At 27.9% G+C, this 16,662-nt stretch overlaps 1 protein-coding gene across 1 annotated transcript in view; it reads right to left on the bottom strand.

Moving 5' to 3' along the window:
- Positions 1–319: 319 nt before the first annotated feature.
- The window catches only part of LOC117177409, a 17,720-nt gene continuing 1,377 nt past the window's right edge, over positions 320–16,662 (bottom strand). The window contains exons 2-3 of the mRNA XM_033368076.1: positions 9,014–9,496; positions 320–459 (exon numbers count right to left, since the gene is read on the bottom strand). Of these exons, the coding sequence (XP_033223967.1) occupies positions 320–459; positions 9,014–9,482 (609 nt within the window). The 5' untranslated portion in view covers positions 9,483–9,496. The remainder of the gene's footprint in view (positions 460–9,013; positions 9,497–16,662) is intronic.

The raw sequence follows: 16,662 nt of genomic DNA, 5'->3' as shown, positions 1-16,662 counted from the left end.
TCACTGATTTTTCACAGATTCTAGTATCGCTGATTGATTCAGTGACCATTTCAAGTTTTGTTGCTATATGTTAGAGTTTCTAAAGGTACTATGATAGGATTTTATCTACTTTCACCACTCAATGTAGAGGATTCGTAGTTGCAACATTTCAATCAGAGAAATTCCACTGATTTAATTTGAGAAAGTGAAAAGCACAATCCTCCGCCTACAATCGATTACATTTGAATTAGTGTAAAATTCAAACATAATATTGTTTGTGATTCGAACTGAAATCAAAATGTAAAGAGCATCAAGACACTGCATTGTGTAATATTTTGTGTTAATTTTTACTCAGGGCATCAATATCCTGAGCGTTTTCGATTTGGACTGCTCGCTTTGGAGCATGAAATACTGACTTTAATATCGCTCTTACAATTAGCAAAGCTACTTTAATACCCATTGAATTTACAAAGTTTGAAGCTAGATGATATGGCATAATAACTAGATTATGTATAGCTTGAGTTATCTGTCGAATAAAGAATCTAACTAATTACTAATCCAACCGAAACTCTGTTCGAATGTTAAAACTATTCCACTGGCCTTGAAATTCAAATATCTATAAATGTACACATTTCCAATAAAATTCAGGAAATGCGTGATCTAAAATTCTTACTATTGGACTCCAGCGGCATAATTGGTAGCGCACTTTATATGTAATGAGAAGGTGGTTTGTTCAAACCCAGACCGTAGTTAATTTAAAAAATTTTATTTCCCGCGTTTTTTAAATAATTTACGAAGTATTAAGAAATTGCGATATAGTGGCTTCCTATTTAGCAGCAATTTAATAGGCAGATACCTCTGTTCCATTTCAAGACAATACTGGCGAAGGCATCAAAAAGTTTTTATAAAATTATATGCTCAGCTTAAGCTGCTTTCCAATCTCATTCTACTCTCGGAAACTAAATTAAAATAGCCACTGGTTGAATCAGTGTTATGAATTATCACTGGTAAACCAGTGATTTTCAGGTCCTAAATGGGTGTGACAGTAAGTGACTCAACTAGAACAGTGTTACTGAATATACCAGTGACGCCAAATAATACGTTCAACCAGTAATATAGCGGTCCATGTAGTCAGGACATAAACCTCCTGTCCACTTGCGTTTGACTCGGAGCAACGCGACACGTTGTCATAATGATGGGTCTTTCCAAAGTTAGGGACAATACATTATATTTTAGTGCGGTCCTCATTAACTGCTGTGAAAGTGAAGTGCGATTTTTAAAAGATAATTTTGCAAAGGTTAGCGCAAAAGTGATGAATAACAAATATAACCAGGTGGAGGACGACGACATGTCCGAACACTTGATTGGTACTGAGTAACCAGTATACCTCACTAACAGAGGAGGGATAAGCGTAACCAAAGACTAACTTTGGAGCATGAGATAGAGAGATATAGAGAGACAGAGAGAGCGGATACTTGCTCTTTGCTCCTTCTCATGCTCCTGGGTTAGCTCTCAGCTACGGTTATCCCCACAGAAGCAGTTTAAGGTAGGGACTGAGAGTAATAGATTTTGCTCACTTTGGGTTTTAAACGCTAAACCGACAAAAGAAGAACCGTTAGGTTTTACTTTGCTCAAGATCCGAAAATATTTACTGAAGGGAGAAAGTGATCCCAACCCGAGTGGCCTTAGCCTCCTTTTCAATCACTCAGAAACGGATGGGTTGCGTTAACAACTGCTAGCGTTTGATTCCCGAGAAATAAAAGTAAAAAAATAAAAATAAAAGTAGATAAAAAGTACCCGGGATTCCATCTTCGAAAACTCAAAACCTCTAGGATTCTGAAAGATTTTGCTGCCAAAGAAAACTTAACCTAGACACTTTCAAACAATCGCTAAGGGAGCGAACTGGCATCTGAAAGAGTTAGGTTTAGAACCTACTTCAGCTCCCTGGACTTTTACTCTCAGTCCATGCAATATAATCTTAAACTTGAGTTTATGTTTTTTAACTCTGAATGAAAGCCACTTTATAGTAATTTATCAATTTCTCGCTAATTCCAAATTATAGTATACGCGGGTAAAACACAACTAAATATTATCATTTGATAATGAGATAATACTAAAGTAATTTATTAATTAATTATTTGTATATAATATATTGATGAATGGGCAAATTTATAAATAATTAATATTTAATTACAATTATGATTGAATAAAAAGAATATATGTACAATTTTACATTTGTTTAAATACATACAATTTGTTTAAAGTATTATTTTGACAAAAATGTTTTTTAAATCATATTTTCGGAATTAAACATAATGTTAAAAGATTTCCAGGAGTAGTAAATCTGAAGAAAAAAACAATATTGAATTGCATAAACAATAACATTAAGCTATTAGCAGAATTTACTACTCCTCGAAATCACTCAATAATACTTTTAGCTCAGAAAATACGATTTTAAAAGTATTTTTGGAAAATTAATTATTTAAACAAATTACTAATAACATAAATGTATGTATTTTATTTTTTTACTAATCACAAAAAGCTTTTGGAGAAAATAAAGATTGTTTAAAGAAATAGAAATTGATTAAATATTAAAACAAATGTATCAAAATGATGTAAATATTCAACAAAACATAGCATAGGGTACTAATTTGAAAAGAACGTTGACATCTTTGGCCGAATCTTCAGAACTTTTGATAATAGAAAATAAATAATTGATTAAATAACTACATCATGTTTTAAAAAAATGTGCGACTCCAAAAAATGACAAAAATGTACAGTTCAATCAGAAAACACGATTATTTTTCACATCATTTTGGAATAAATAATTGTTAAAATAATTGTTATTTGTTTACAGAATTGAAAGTCGTTACAAGAATTTATGGGAAATATTGAAATTATGACTTAATTATTATTTGTATTGAAAATACAACAGAATTTGCTGAAAAGTAACAATAATGCGAAAAAAGTATTTTTTTAAATTTTTGTGTCATATTTAGGACGCCGCGGGGTGAATGGGTTGGAAACAAAACTTATTAGTATGGTTTTATTTTGTAGAGACTCTTCTTAATCCCTAAAAAGTTTGGCACGTTTCGATGAAATCCTGGAAGTTGATTTTAATTTTCCGAAAATTCAAAATTTCCCTATTTTAATTAAATGGGATTTTGAAGTACCCGATGGTACGTGTTGATATTTCAATTAACAAAAGAAAACCGATTTTCTATCTTCAGAATTAAAAACTTTGGGGGGGGGGGGCTTACAGGTGGCGGTGTCTTGCCCTGTATCTCGAAAAGCGTTTTTTGGACATCCCTAATAAAATGCAGTTCAAAGTATGAAAATGATAAGTGTGACTGTAAAATGGGTTACGTGCATGTGAACAATTTTGATTTAGTAATATTAAACAATTTCTAGACGTTCTAAATTCAACAATTTCAGAATTATCAGTTGAGAATAAAAAAGGTTCAAATATAATTAAGTTTGAACATTCTAGTTAATTGACGAGCCCTAAATATTGTTTTCCATCAATTATGAATAATGGGTAGTTTCCGAAGACAACAGTCCTTTTTAAACAAAATTTCCAATTTTGGAAACAATTAACCTCAATTTAAACATTTGAAGTTTCCATATATAAGTGGCACGATGTTTGTATTTTGTTCATGATATGACTTTTTTAATCAAGGATTACATGAAAATAATTTCTTCCAAAGATGTCTCACTTATTTAAATGATATCCGTTTTTGCAGTACACATATATTTACTATAAAAAAATCAGGAGAAACATTTCATTTCACAAAAATGTTGACCAGTTACAATATTTGTAGGCAAACTATAAAATTTATTTAATTTTATTCAATGTATGTAGTTTTTCTCGCGGGAAAGGAGAAAATGCGTCCTAAAAAGAAAATAAAACAAAATTGTTGAAGCAACTCAGGCTGAGTATTGTCATCAAACAAAGCAATACAACTGAAAACATGGAAATATTTTGAGGATTGGGTAATATAAAAGGTTTTCCTTCTTTTTCTAGGCAATCTGTACATTTGAAGAAATGTGCATCATTTATCCAATTGCAAAATTATGTAAACATTTATTTTACGCCTTATATACATGCAGATATAAAAGATTTCAACAAGAGAAGGCTCTGGTCAAAGATCAGCGCGCAATAGAAGGCTTCAATTTTGACACCTAAAAAGTAACTTTTTCAGCAATTATGTCTCTCCAAAAATTCATAATTTTTGACGGACAAACTTCAAAAAACCAGAAACGACACGTTCTCTGAATATCAATGTCGCCGCGGTGACAGAACACAATGAAGCATGGCACTTACGCCAGCAAGCATTGTGGCACTTAAGCCCGTATGCACTGCATTTTTTCCGAGAACTATTTTCGGGTCTTAACTAGATCAAAATCTTCTACAGGAACACGCGTTAGGGAGAAACAAGTAGTTTGAGCCAATGAACACATTTTCGGAAATTTGGTACTTACGCCCTTATGCTTTGTGGCCCTTTACTTCCAACTAGTCACTGTTTATCACAATTAGAAAAAATATTGATTATGGCGCCATCGAGTAAAGTTTCTTTTCTAAAAGATTCATCAGAACCAGCAAATACGCTAAGATATCGATCTCTTGAGAACATCAATTATTGATCCCATCTTTACCGGAGTGGGGGCAGAATTCGTTTAGTGAAGACTTAAGGTGTTCGCCAACCAATCGCGTACGATCTTTCGCACTGCTACGGTGCGAGCTGGATACGTACCGTTCACCTATCGAAACCACCACTCGAGAAGCAGAAGTTTGCAATGTTACCAAAATTGGTGTGTTTGCCGAGAGAGTGTAGTGTTTGTCATTGTGAAAAAAAGCCAGGATTGAAAGCTATTTTAGAAAGTAATATTTTTTCAATATCTCGAATATCTCTCACAAGCTTCGTAGTTATTTACTTGTATTTTGAGGATAACATAATTCAAATAAATAAATAAATAAATATATAATTAAAGAATACAATAAATCAAACTGGCAACGTCGCAAACTTTTGCTTCTCTAGCGACGGTCCGATAATGAAACGGTACGTAAGCAGCTCCCACCGCAGCAGTGCGATAGATCGCACGTGATTGGTTGGTGCACTGTGTGTGTGCACGGACGGCTCGTGCGTTAGCCGTTTCCAGCATACTGCACACGTGTTTTCTTGTGCGTACACCTTTATTCTTCTGGGAATTCGTTCCAGGAGCCTGGGGTCGAGTTGCGGCTCGGTCAGAAATATACAGCGGGCGGTGTCTCTTCGTTCGCCGTCGAACGGTCCACTCACATTTCCCATAAATTTTCCTTCATTCATAATTGTCTTTATTTACCATTTTTTCCATGCAGCGCCGCCACAGTGCTATATTATAAAGTACAAGTTATGTATTTTTTTAGTCTGATAAAAACTACTTTAATACACATGAAATGTGTGTCTACCTGAATTTATTTTTCAAAATTAGTTGTAAATATATTTCCATTTTTCCTGAGATTTTAGGTAAACTAAAACAATAAATAAAATTGTTTAGAAATTTAATTTTAAGTTTCAATTAAAATATAAAATAAGAATCATTTATATCAGACCTAAATGAAAATAATTATTTGATGCTTTTTAATCTTGTAAAATGATTATATAGTTATTAGTTGATTACTAAATCCAAGTAGCAGAAAGGAAAGTGAAAATTAAAAAAATATACGTAAAATAAACATTATTTGATTGATTCAATAAAAATAATTCATTTAATGCTTTTTATTCTATTCATTGGTTACTTATTATTAGCTGATTAAGTTTGTTTACAATATAAAATTACATAAAGATTAAAGTTATATATTGTTTAACGAAGAAAATAATTTATTATTTACTTTGAGTTTTTGTTATTTATAATGCGATACGATTTGTATAATAAAAGTTTATCTATATTTAAAATTTCCCTATTCCAATTTCATAATTTAAAAAAAATCTCGGTGTTTTGAAATAAATATTTAAATTCCATCTTCAGATTCTCAGCAAAATATAGGGTAAACATTTTTTTGACGTTTCAATGAAAGTAATTTATTACTGCTTTTTATATTATGAGCTATTTAACTAACTATTGAAACATTGATTTTTTTTCAAAAAACTAAATATAAATTGTTTCGAATGAAGCCACATAAATTGATTATTTGCATTAAGGTTATGTAATTAAATTTTGGCTATTATTTCTATAAAAAACCAAGGTTTAATGGTTTTTTGTTTTGAAATGATTGAATAATTTTTCTAAATAATTCTGTTAAAAGTTAAATTTTCCTGGAATTATTTCAAAAGAAATGAAGATATCTAGAAATTTTAATTTTTTAAAATATATATAAAATTAACAATAATTTGATTTTTTAAATTAAGTGATAGGAATTGATTATTTACTTTCAGATTATGTAATTCAATACTAGATATAAATTTAACAATTAAAGTGTATTTTCACTTTATAATACCTCTATTACAATTATATAATTTTTCTGATGCTTGCGAAGTAAAATGCGTATCTAGATTCAATTTTCAAAATTATAAGTATACAATTTCAATTTTTTCGAAATTATTTTTAAAGCTTATCAATAAATTAAACATATATAAATGCTGTCGCAAATTTAAAGAAAATATAAGGTACAAATTATTTGATTCATTCTATTTAAATGATTGTTTAATGATTTTTCTGTTTTGAACTGATTAACTGTTAATTGATTCTATTAAAACTTATGATTCCTGGAATTAGTTAAAAATTTTATTAATAAATCAAATTTCCAGAAATGAACGCTTAAATTTGAAAAAAAATATTAGGTGAAAATTATTTGAATGCTTTAATGAAAATTATAGTTAAATGCTTCTCATATTGTAAAATAATTAGTTAATTATTTACTGAATAATTGTTTCAAAATATTAAATTACATAAAGATCAAAATTTAGTTCTTAAAAATTAGAAAACATAAGTTGATCATTCATTCGAAGATTATATAATTAAATATTGCATGTAATTTTCATAATAGAAGTTTATTTATATTAAAACATCCCTATTTCAATCACATAATTTTTCAAATGATTCTGATATTCTGAAATAAGTATCTGCATTCAATTTTTACATGTAAATGTTAATGTGTTTTAATTTTTTCTAAAATTAGTATATAAGGTTACTAATGAATCAAATTTTCAGAAATGAAAGTGAAAATGTAAAAAAAGTAGAATAAAAATTATTTCAATGTCTGATTGAAAATGATAGTTAATCCTTTTTACGTTCTGAATACATTAATTAATTATTATCAGATTTTTTAAGATATTAAATATACATAAATTTTGAATTGTAATTTCTTTTGATTGAGTTAAATAAACTTATTATTTACTATAAGTTTATGTAATTTAATATTGATCATAATTTGAATAATAAAAATTTGTAAGTGTTTCAAATACCTCCATTCTTATTTCATTTTTTTTTTAAAGTTTTGCGGCGTTCAATGAGCATCTGAATTCTGATTTGAAAATTATGTTCAAATATATTTTTACTTTTTCTGGAGTAGTTTAAAATGTTGTAAATAACCTCAATTTTCTGAACAATGTAGTATAAAAATTATTTGAATGATTCACTAAAAATAATTCTTTAATGCTTTTCATATCATAAACTGATTAATTATTTACAATATTAAGTAGCATAAAGATTGAATTTTAGTTTTTCTCGATTACGTAACGTAAATAGGTTATTTACTTTAAGTTTATGTAATTGAATGTTACATATGATTTGTATACTGAAAGTTTATTTATATTAAAAATACGCCTATTCCAGCTAAATAATTTTTTTAATTATTTATTTCTGAGATACCTTTATTTCAATTATGTAATTTTCGGAAGTTTGTGTCATGTTGTGGAAAGAGTATCAGAGTTCCATTTTTAAAAATATATTTTAACTTTTCTGAAATTTGTTTGAAATGTTAATTATAATTCTAATTTTTATAAAAATATAAAGTAGAAATTATTTTAATGCATCAATGAAAGTAATAGTTCGTTGATTTTTATGTTGTAAACTGATTAATTAATTACCAACTTATTAATTTTTTTCACAATATCAAACTTTACTAAAATCTAAAATGATTTAAAAAATTTTTAATCTTTTACTGATATCTCGCTCTTCAATATTACTAATAGTAATAGTAAAATCTCCGTTACATGGATTGGTTGAAGCCTGCGGATAGTGTATAGTGTAAATCGAATCATCTTTTATTATGGTAAATGCACAAAGGGCCAGTTCCGCGCACATACGCATGAGCGGTTGCCATGACAACAACCTTTAGAAGTTTTTGACTTGTGGTTTGAACACAAAGGAGTCGGGAGTGGGTAGAATACGTGACGGCGCAAACAACACTGCGCATGTGCGCGCAACTGGCTCTGGGTATCCATTCGTGGCAAACATTAACGAATTCTTGGACGTTCGTGGTCCTTCCACTCTATTCCTTCCAGAGGAAATGAGAGCCTAATAAACACCAAGACATCTGAAAGTCGTCCTTAGAATCTAGGCCTATGTGCTAGGTTTCTGCCTACTCTGATTACTGATCTTACATTGGCCCGGCATGTCGAATTTTTATTAGTCCAGTGGAAGTCAATGATTAACTAAATCTTTACGACAAACCTGGCTAGCTACTTGCATTTAGATAAAGGGCTAATATCTTCTTTTATAATTACAGTAAAACTCTTCAATAGCCCTCGCTTCTATAGCCCTTCCGAGAATTTACGCCGCGCCGCATATAGTTCTAACAGAAGCTGCGCGGGGTGCGCGAGATCTACGACTGACTCAGACGAATACTCAGGCGCAAAAAAGCAAGAGTTGAGCGGGCTATAATGAATTAGGTCCACCCACCGTCAGCCTCATAATAGGCGCTATAGAAGAGTTTTACTGTTTATGCATGGAAGAACGCACATAAATATACTGATATACACCTTTTATTTAGTTTTGATTCTGATACATTTACATTTTTTTACTTTTAATTAAAAAAAGAAAAATTTTTTACATTTATTGTATTGAGTCAAATTCTTCGTTTCAATCAAACGGTGAAAAGGTACAATCTCAATTTCTGTTTCCGAAAGTCGATGAATCATACCGCTCTTCAAGTGTATTTTAATCGGTTTGCGACCATATAATACTGTAAAATATAATCTTAACAGTACACCATAAGAATTTATTTTTCCAACAATGAAATTATCCGGCGATACTAGTACCCTAGCTGGTAGGGTTATTCTGTAAAGGGGACCAATTTCTTCTCCAAATGTAATGCGAAGAAGACCGCGAGTCTTAACATTTGTTATCTTATAGCCACTAGGAATAGGATATTTTTTTAAAACAGCATAACGAGGCGGAGATTCGTCACTAGAAGAAAACGATTCTCTACGATGACCAACAGGTATTGATTCTTCATGTGCGTACAAGTAAGGTCGATAGTAAGAGAACATTCCGCCAAATGCAAAATCGGGGTAGTCCATCTGTAAACTTAATTCTACAAAAAAAAGTAAAAATGGATGAACTTATGTTTTTTAAATCTGTTGAAACATAGTCTCAATTGAATAATTTAAAATGAAACGCAGACAAACTGCAATATTTCGAATATTCAACTTTCATAAATTATAGAGTTCTAAGATTCAAATTCTACTTCGAATATATAAACCTACGTTATTATTTGCACTTCTATAAATTCAAAACTTAATCAACTTAGAAAATTTTAAATTGTATTATTTTAAGCAATTTCAAGCCAGGGACATTAAAAATTGAAAAATGACCCTTTTTTGTGACTGAACATTTCTTAAATCAGAAGTTAAATTATTTTTATTCTAAATAGTTTATATACCCTTGAAAACCCTCAACATTTTACTTCAAAATCTTGAGAAACACATAAGTTGTTTAAAATGTTATTAAATTTAAAATTATTTTGGAAATTTTTCCGAACTTCTAAATATGTTTTAAAATTAATCGAATTTTTAAAAAATTTTGCAAATTTAAAAAAATTTCCTTAAAATCTTCCAGATATTGTTTCAAAAATTTTCAAATCTTTTTACGCATGCTCTTAAAATAATTTTTTTTTAATGTAAACTCATTTTCAATCTTCCTAGGAATCTTAAGAAAATGTTTGTATTCTTTAAAGGCCTTTTACAATTCTTAAAAAGTTTTTAAATTTTTTGTTCAAGTCCGCAAAAATCTGCATTTTTTTTTAATAGAACATAAAAAATTGTAACGTTCAAGGTTTAAAAGCTTTTCGAAATTTTAACGATTCAATGCTTTCTATGTCAAAAAATTTAGTTTTAAATTGCTGACTTTTAGAACTTTCAGTTTCAATTCATTCGTTGTTATTGAGCAGCCAAATATTGCTAAATCTTAAATAATTCTTCTTTTTAATTAAGAATTTTAATGTCCAATGATTTAAAAATGGAATACTTTAGACTGAAACAATATTTTAAATTTAATGAAAGCCTTTGACTACAAATATATTATGCAGTTATTTTAAAGTTAAAATTAGTTTATAAAGTTTCAATTAGACATTTACATTTTGTTCATGACTAATACTTTCGAATTGAGACAGTTTAATTTTTAACGTTAAAATCTGGAAATTCTTAAATTTTGTACGGAATTTGAATCATTTTTTTTAAATCAATTATAATTCACTTATTAATACTTGACGTAAAGATTCATTTCTGAAATAATTTATTTATATTTGCAGTTGAAGGATTGCAGTATAGACCTAGGTAACTAACAAAATCGAAATTTTTCAGTAAACCGAAATAACATGCTGTAAAGTCAAAATCACCATTTAAAGATAAAACGGAACTTCACTCCCGAGCTGAAGTGTTTTTAAATTGAAAGCCAAAATAAACCCAAAATAAAAACCTGCTTTTGAGATATTAAATTGCTAAAATGAGAGAAGATGAGTTTTATTATAAAAAGTTAACCAAACCCGAATACTGTGCCTAGGCATTCTATATAATCCCTAGGCATTCTATATCATTCCTAGGCATTCTATATCACTCCCAGGCATTAAATATAATGCCGGCATAACATAGGTAGAGTATATAATCTTGGATTTAAATGTAATGATTCATTTAAAGAAGGGTCTGATAAATAGGCCAACACTTATTTTATTAAAAACATCCCCATAAGTCTGTTTCAAAGGTTTTAATAAAACCTTATGAGAAAAAAATCTATTCTTACGAGTTTTTGTTGCTAATTATTGTTTTTAGCCATTTTATCTTAGTATAGAGCTAGAAAGCCGCGATTTTTCGGTATCTTTCAACTTATTTTCAGTCATAGCGAACCAATAACGAATCAAATTTAATATAGATAATTGTTTGAGGAACTTATTATTATTTGTCACAATATTCTCTTAGCATTCTGCTGGAAAGTTGCAGTTTCTTTTATAATATTCCACTTTTTATCCACTTTTCAATTAGTGTGAGGCGATAATGGATGCAATTTAACAAACACAATTGTTTAAACAAGTTCTTATTGTTTATAACAATCTTCTTTACTTATGCTATGTAGTTGCAGTTTTTAAAATTTGTAACTTCTCCACTTTCCACATTTGCCTTAATTATTATTATCTCACTATTATTATTATCACTATTATCACTATTATTATCTCAGTATTATCTCACTTTATGTACAAAGTTATATTATACAGATAGTTATGAAAAATGATATTTTCTTTCAACATTTAGGTTTGTTATTTCGCATTTATTATTACCTCACACTAATTACAAAAACTGGATGATGTATATAAACATTCAATTATGAATAGAAAGTAGTATTTGGTGTGTTATTAATAATTTGTTTTTCAAAAAACCGCAACAAAATCATAATTAAGGTAAAAAATTCGTTTCGATTTGTATTTAAACAAATTAAAAATAGAAGAAAAAAGTTTTTAAATGCCATCTTAATTATTTCTCGAAAACTAAGAGAGATCCATCTTGATATTTAAAGGGCTTTTAGGGCACATTGTAAACTATATTCTGCCAAAATTTAACAAAAATAAAATGAAGATTTGTTTCAAAATTGAATTTAAGCATTTTTGTTTAAATCTAAAAACTCATTAAAATTTTCGTTCAACAAATACTTTTTTTCCAATGCATCTCAATATGAGTAATAAAAAATACATATTTATATCTTAAATTCACCAAAAATTAATAAAGCTTAAAAGGAAGCAGAAATTTCTCAAATGTAAAATATTTATTACACATTTTGTCTGGTCTATTCTGGGCAATATATATAGTGCCTAGCATTGCATTGCTAGGGACTTATTCTATTTAAAATCTTTAGAAATCTGGAGGACTTTTTATAAAAAATGCAATGCTTTTCTAGACCCAGTGTCTCCAGAACGTGGAATTTTTCGGCCCCCACCACTCTGCCATATGGGAGAAATACATTCAAAGGCAGCGAGTCGGTGATTCGGCTCTCGTACATGCTGCGTAGGCCAGCCTCGTATAGAGCCGAAAATGCACGAACAAAGTATTATTTTTAAAATGATTTGTAATTTTTTGTAGTAAAATATCGTGAAATAAGCCAGTGAGAGATGAATTTCGATTCCGCCTTTTGAAAAAGATGATTTGCGGTTCCAGCGATATCTTAACGTAGATTGGTCGGAAATCAAAAAAGTTGCAAAATTTCGTTAAAATAAAAGTTTCAACCCTCCCCCCCCCCCTTATGATTATTTTTAGGAATTTTTTTTTATTTCCGTGATCATTTGAAGTAAAATATATCATTTTGTATGCAAAATTTCGTCATTCTAAAGTAAAAAACAAGGTTAATATGAAAAAATGTAAGCAAAAATATCGTTGGGGGGAGGATTTTTATATGTAAAAAAAAGTTTACCAAGTTTGAGGATGGAACGGACTTTTAAAAAGTGGTTTCGAGAAAAACTCGTTTAAAGTTTGACACATTGAAAATGTGAAGAAAAATATTAATTTTTTCAACAATTTCAGCTCCTTTTTTCCATTACACTGTGCATACTTTACGAACGTAGAAATTATAGTGAAATTTAATTAAAATTTTATTATTTTATAATATTTTTCATTGTCTTCTGGCACGTTCCTATATTTTTAAGTGCAGCTGCGGTTTATGAGGAGGTTCGGCTTTTAATCTATAGCTTTAAGAGTTCTGCTTCGATTGACTTAAAATTTTAACACAATATTTTTTCAATCTTTCACAACAACAAAAACAGAAAAAAAATTTCAAGTGCTTATCCCCCATTCCCCCTTTAAGTAAACTGAATTTTTCGTGGCGTCAAAAGAATGAAGGAAAGTTCATGGGAAAATTTTAAATGATTGTTTTGTAATGAATTCTAAAAGAAAATGGGAAAAGATTACAAAACGTTTTTTATTATTTCCTAAAATTTTTAAAAAGTATGTTAAATATTTCGCAGCAAAATTTTCCAATTTTGCTTATTACATAATTTGAGAAATTTTAGGAAGATAATTCTAATTGAGCCTTCTTCTGCAATTCTGTTGTATATATTTTTTCAGTATATGTTGATTTAGAAAATGTACTTTCAAAGCGTAAGTTTTTTTAAGGTTTCTCGAACATGAAGAAAATTATAAGGAATAATTTATAAAAATTAAAAATTATAAGAAATAATTTTTAAAGATGGGAAGGTTTAGAACGTCTGACAAGATTAGAAGAAAATGAAATATTTGCATAATATCAGTGTGAAAAGTTTTTATAATTTTTTATTTTGAACCGTTAAGAAAAAATTAAAGAAGATTTTTAAACATATTAAACGATTTCCTAAAATTTTGAAGAATAGTGTAGAAGATTTTAAAGCAATGTGTTTCAATTTGGCCAGGTTAAGAAATTTAACAAATTTAAATAATCGAGTAAATTTAAAAAATATTTAAAAGATTCAAAAATCATTAAAATTTTAGTGGAGTTTCAGGCACGTAGGATAAACTTTAGTAGCTTTAAAAGAATCTCGAAAGGTTTCAAGTGAATAAACACATTTTCTTAAAAGGCTTGGGAAAATTCAGAAGATTATGAGGCAATTTGTTTACGTTTTGAATAAGTTTTCAGAATTTTAATGAAAATTTGAGAGAGTTAACAATATTTTGTATACATAAAAAAATTAATTTACATGCACAAATTTTTCAGCACAAAACTTTAATTTATAAAAAATACATGGATTTTTTACTATGTCATAATAAGAGAAAAGAAGTTTTACCAAAAAATGCATTTTCAACCAAAGAAATAAATTCTTAATTAAAATAGATGAATTTTTTAAGAAGAAGTATAATTTTTTACCAAAGAGATGAATTTTTAACTGAGAAAGGTCCATTTTTAAGCACACAAAAACAACAAATTTTAAACAAATTTGTTAAATTTTGAAATAAAAAAAAAGTCAACCAAAATTGATACATTTAAATTTTCAGTTTACGAAAATGTTTTTTTCAACAAAAAAATCGAATTTTCAAAAAAAAAATTAAATGATCAACCAAAAAATGAATGTTTAAACAAGAAAAATAATTTTCTATTAAAAAGGTGAATTTTCAATTAAAAAAGATAATTTAAAACAAATAATATACTATTATTTTGCAATTAAAATAAGATTGTAAGAACTAAATTGTGTAATGTTGAGATAAGTATTTTAAGACATTAAAGGTTTTGTAAAGTTTTCATATATTGAAAAGCATATGAGGTCCAGTTAATAACTTTTTATGAATTGAAAATGAACCTTTTTTAGTTCAAAATTAATCTTTTTGGTAGAAAATTATTCTTCTTGTTTAAAATTCATCTATTTTAATTAAAAATTCATTTGTTTGGTTTAAAATGCATTTTTTGGTCAAACTGAGTTTCTTTTGGCATAAAATAGTTAAAAGTTCATGAATTCTTTTTAATTTAACTATTTTGCTAAAAGATTTTGGTTTCTAAATTTATTTTTCAAACTGATAATGTAACCCTTGTTCGTTGAAAATTGATCTATTTTGTTAAAAATGTTTTTTTGTTGCTATGAAAATAACTTCTGAAATTTTGAATTTCTGTTTTTGGTAGAAAATTATTGGTTTGAAAATTCAATTATTTATTTGTGAACTCAATTTTTTGCATAAAAATGTTTATATTTTGTTGAAACTTTGATTTTCTGGAGCTAATAATTATTTTTTAACTGAAAATGTAACTATTCTATTTTTGGTTGAATACTCATTTTTTAGTTTTGATGTTCATTTTTTAAGTTCGTAATGTTAAAATTTGCTTAAAATTTAAAGAAAACATCTTTTCCAATTAAAATTTCACCTTTTATAAATGAAAATGTTTCCTCTTTTTTGTGAATTTATTTTTTGTTGATGATTCAACTGATTTGTTTAAAATTCGATTTTTTTGGATGTAAAAACATTTTCTTAAACTGAAAATGTAACTGTATCATTTTTGGTTGAAGTTTTTTTTATTTGAAAATTTCACAATTTTATTGAAAATTTTTTTTTTCTTTAAATTGAAAATGAACCTTTTTCAGTTCAAAATTCATCTTTTTGGTAGAAAATTATTCTTCCTGTTTAAAAATTCATCTATTTTAATTAAAAATTCATTTGTTTGGTTGAAAATGCATTTTTTGGTCAAACTTATTTTCTTTTGGCATAAAACGGTTGAAATTTTATTTATTTTTTGGAAAATACACTATTTTGCTGAAAAATGGTTCGTTGTAAATTTATTGTTTAAACGGATAATGTAATCTTTTTTTCGTTGGAAATTTATCTATTTTGTAAAAAATTCGTTTTTTGTTTGAAATTTTGTGTTAAAACTTGTATTTTCTGGGCTTAATAATTATTTTTCAACTGAAAATGTAACTATTCCATTTTTGGTTAAATACTCATTTTTTAGTTTTAATATTCATTTGTTATGTTCAAAATATAAAAATGTTGACGAAATTTAAAAAAAAAATTATTTTTTTATTTCAAAATTCATTTCTTCCATCGAAAGCTAAACTATTTTGTGAAAAATTAAATTTTTCATCTGAAAATATAACATCCATTTTTCGTTGATAATTTTACTGCTTTGTTCAAAATTCGACTTTTTTGTTTGGTCAAACTGAAAATTTCACTGTATCACTTTTAGTTGAAATATTTTTTTATTTAAATATTTAACAATTTTGTTGAAAATTTATTGTTTTTTTTTCCTAAAAATTAACCTTTCTCGGTTAAAAATTCTTTTTTTTCTGATAGAAAAATATTCTTCTTATTTAAAAATTCATCAACTTTAATTAAAAATTAATTTCTTTGGTTCAAAATGAATTTTTTGGTCAAACGTATTTTCTTTTGGTATGAAATGGTTGAAAGTGCATGTATTTTTTGGAAATTAAACTATTTTACTGAAAAATTTTTGGTTTTAAATTTATTTTTCAAACTGATAACTCGAGTAAAAATGCTTCAACTTGAGTTCGACTTGAATTGCCCCTAATCAAGACATGCTGAAGTCGAAAAGGTCGATTTGAGCATGTCTCAGTTTTGAGACGGAGCCACACTTCAATTTACGTCTTGGAGACAAGTTTTGATGTTTTGAAGACATAAATTTATCTCTTGAGTCAGATTTTTATGACTCCAACACGAGCAGTTTATAACTTCGAGTGTATACCTGTCCTAACAAAAAGGGTCATTCGACTGCCATAAAAGCTCATTTTTGTTAATGATTAAACAATCT

The sequence above is a fragment of the Belonocnema kinseyi genome, chromosome 1 (assembly GCF_010883055.1).
Source record: "Belonocnema kinseyi isolate 2016_QV_RU_SX_M_011 chromosome 1, B_treatae_v1, whole genome shotgun sequence".
NCBI classification, from domain to species: Eukaryota; Metazoa; Arthropoda; class Insecta; order Hymenoptera; family Cynipidae; genus Belonocnema; species Belonocnema kinseyi.
The sequence above is the reverse complement of the archived record's forward strand: the minus strand, read 5'-3'. Positions and strand labels throughout refer to the sequence as shown.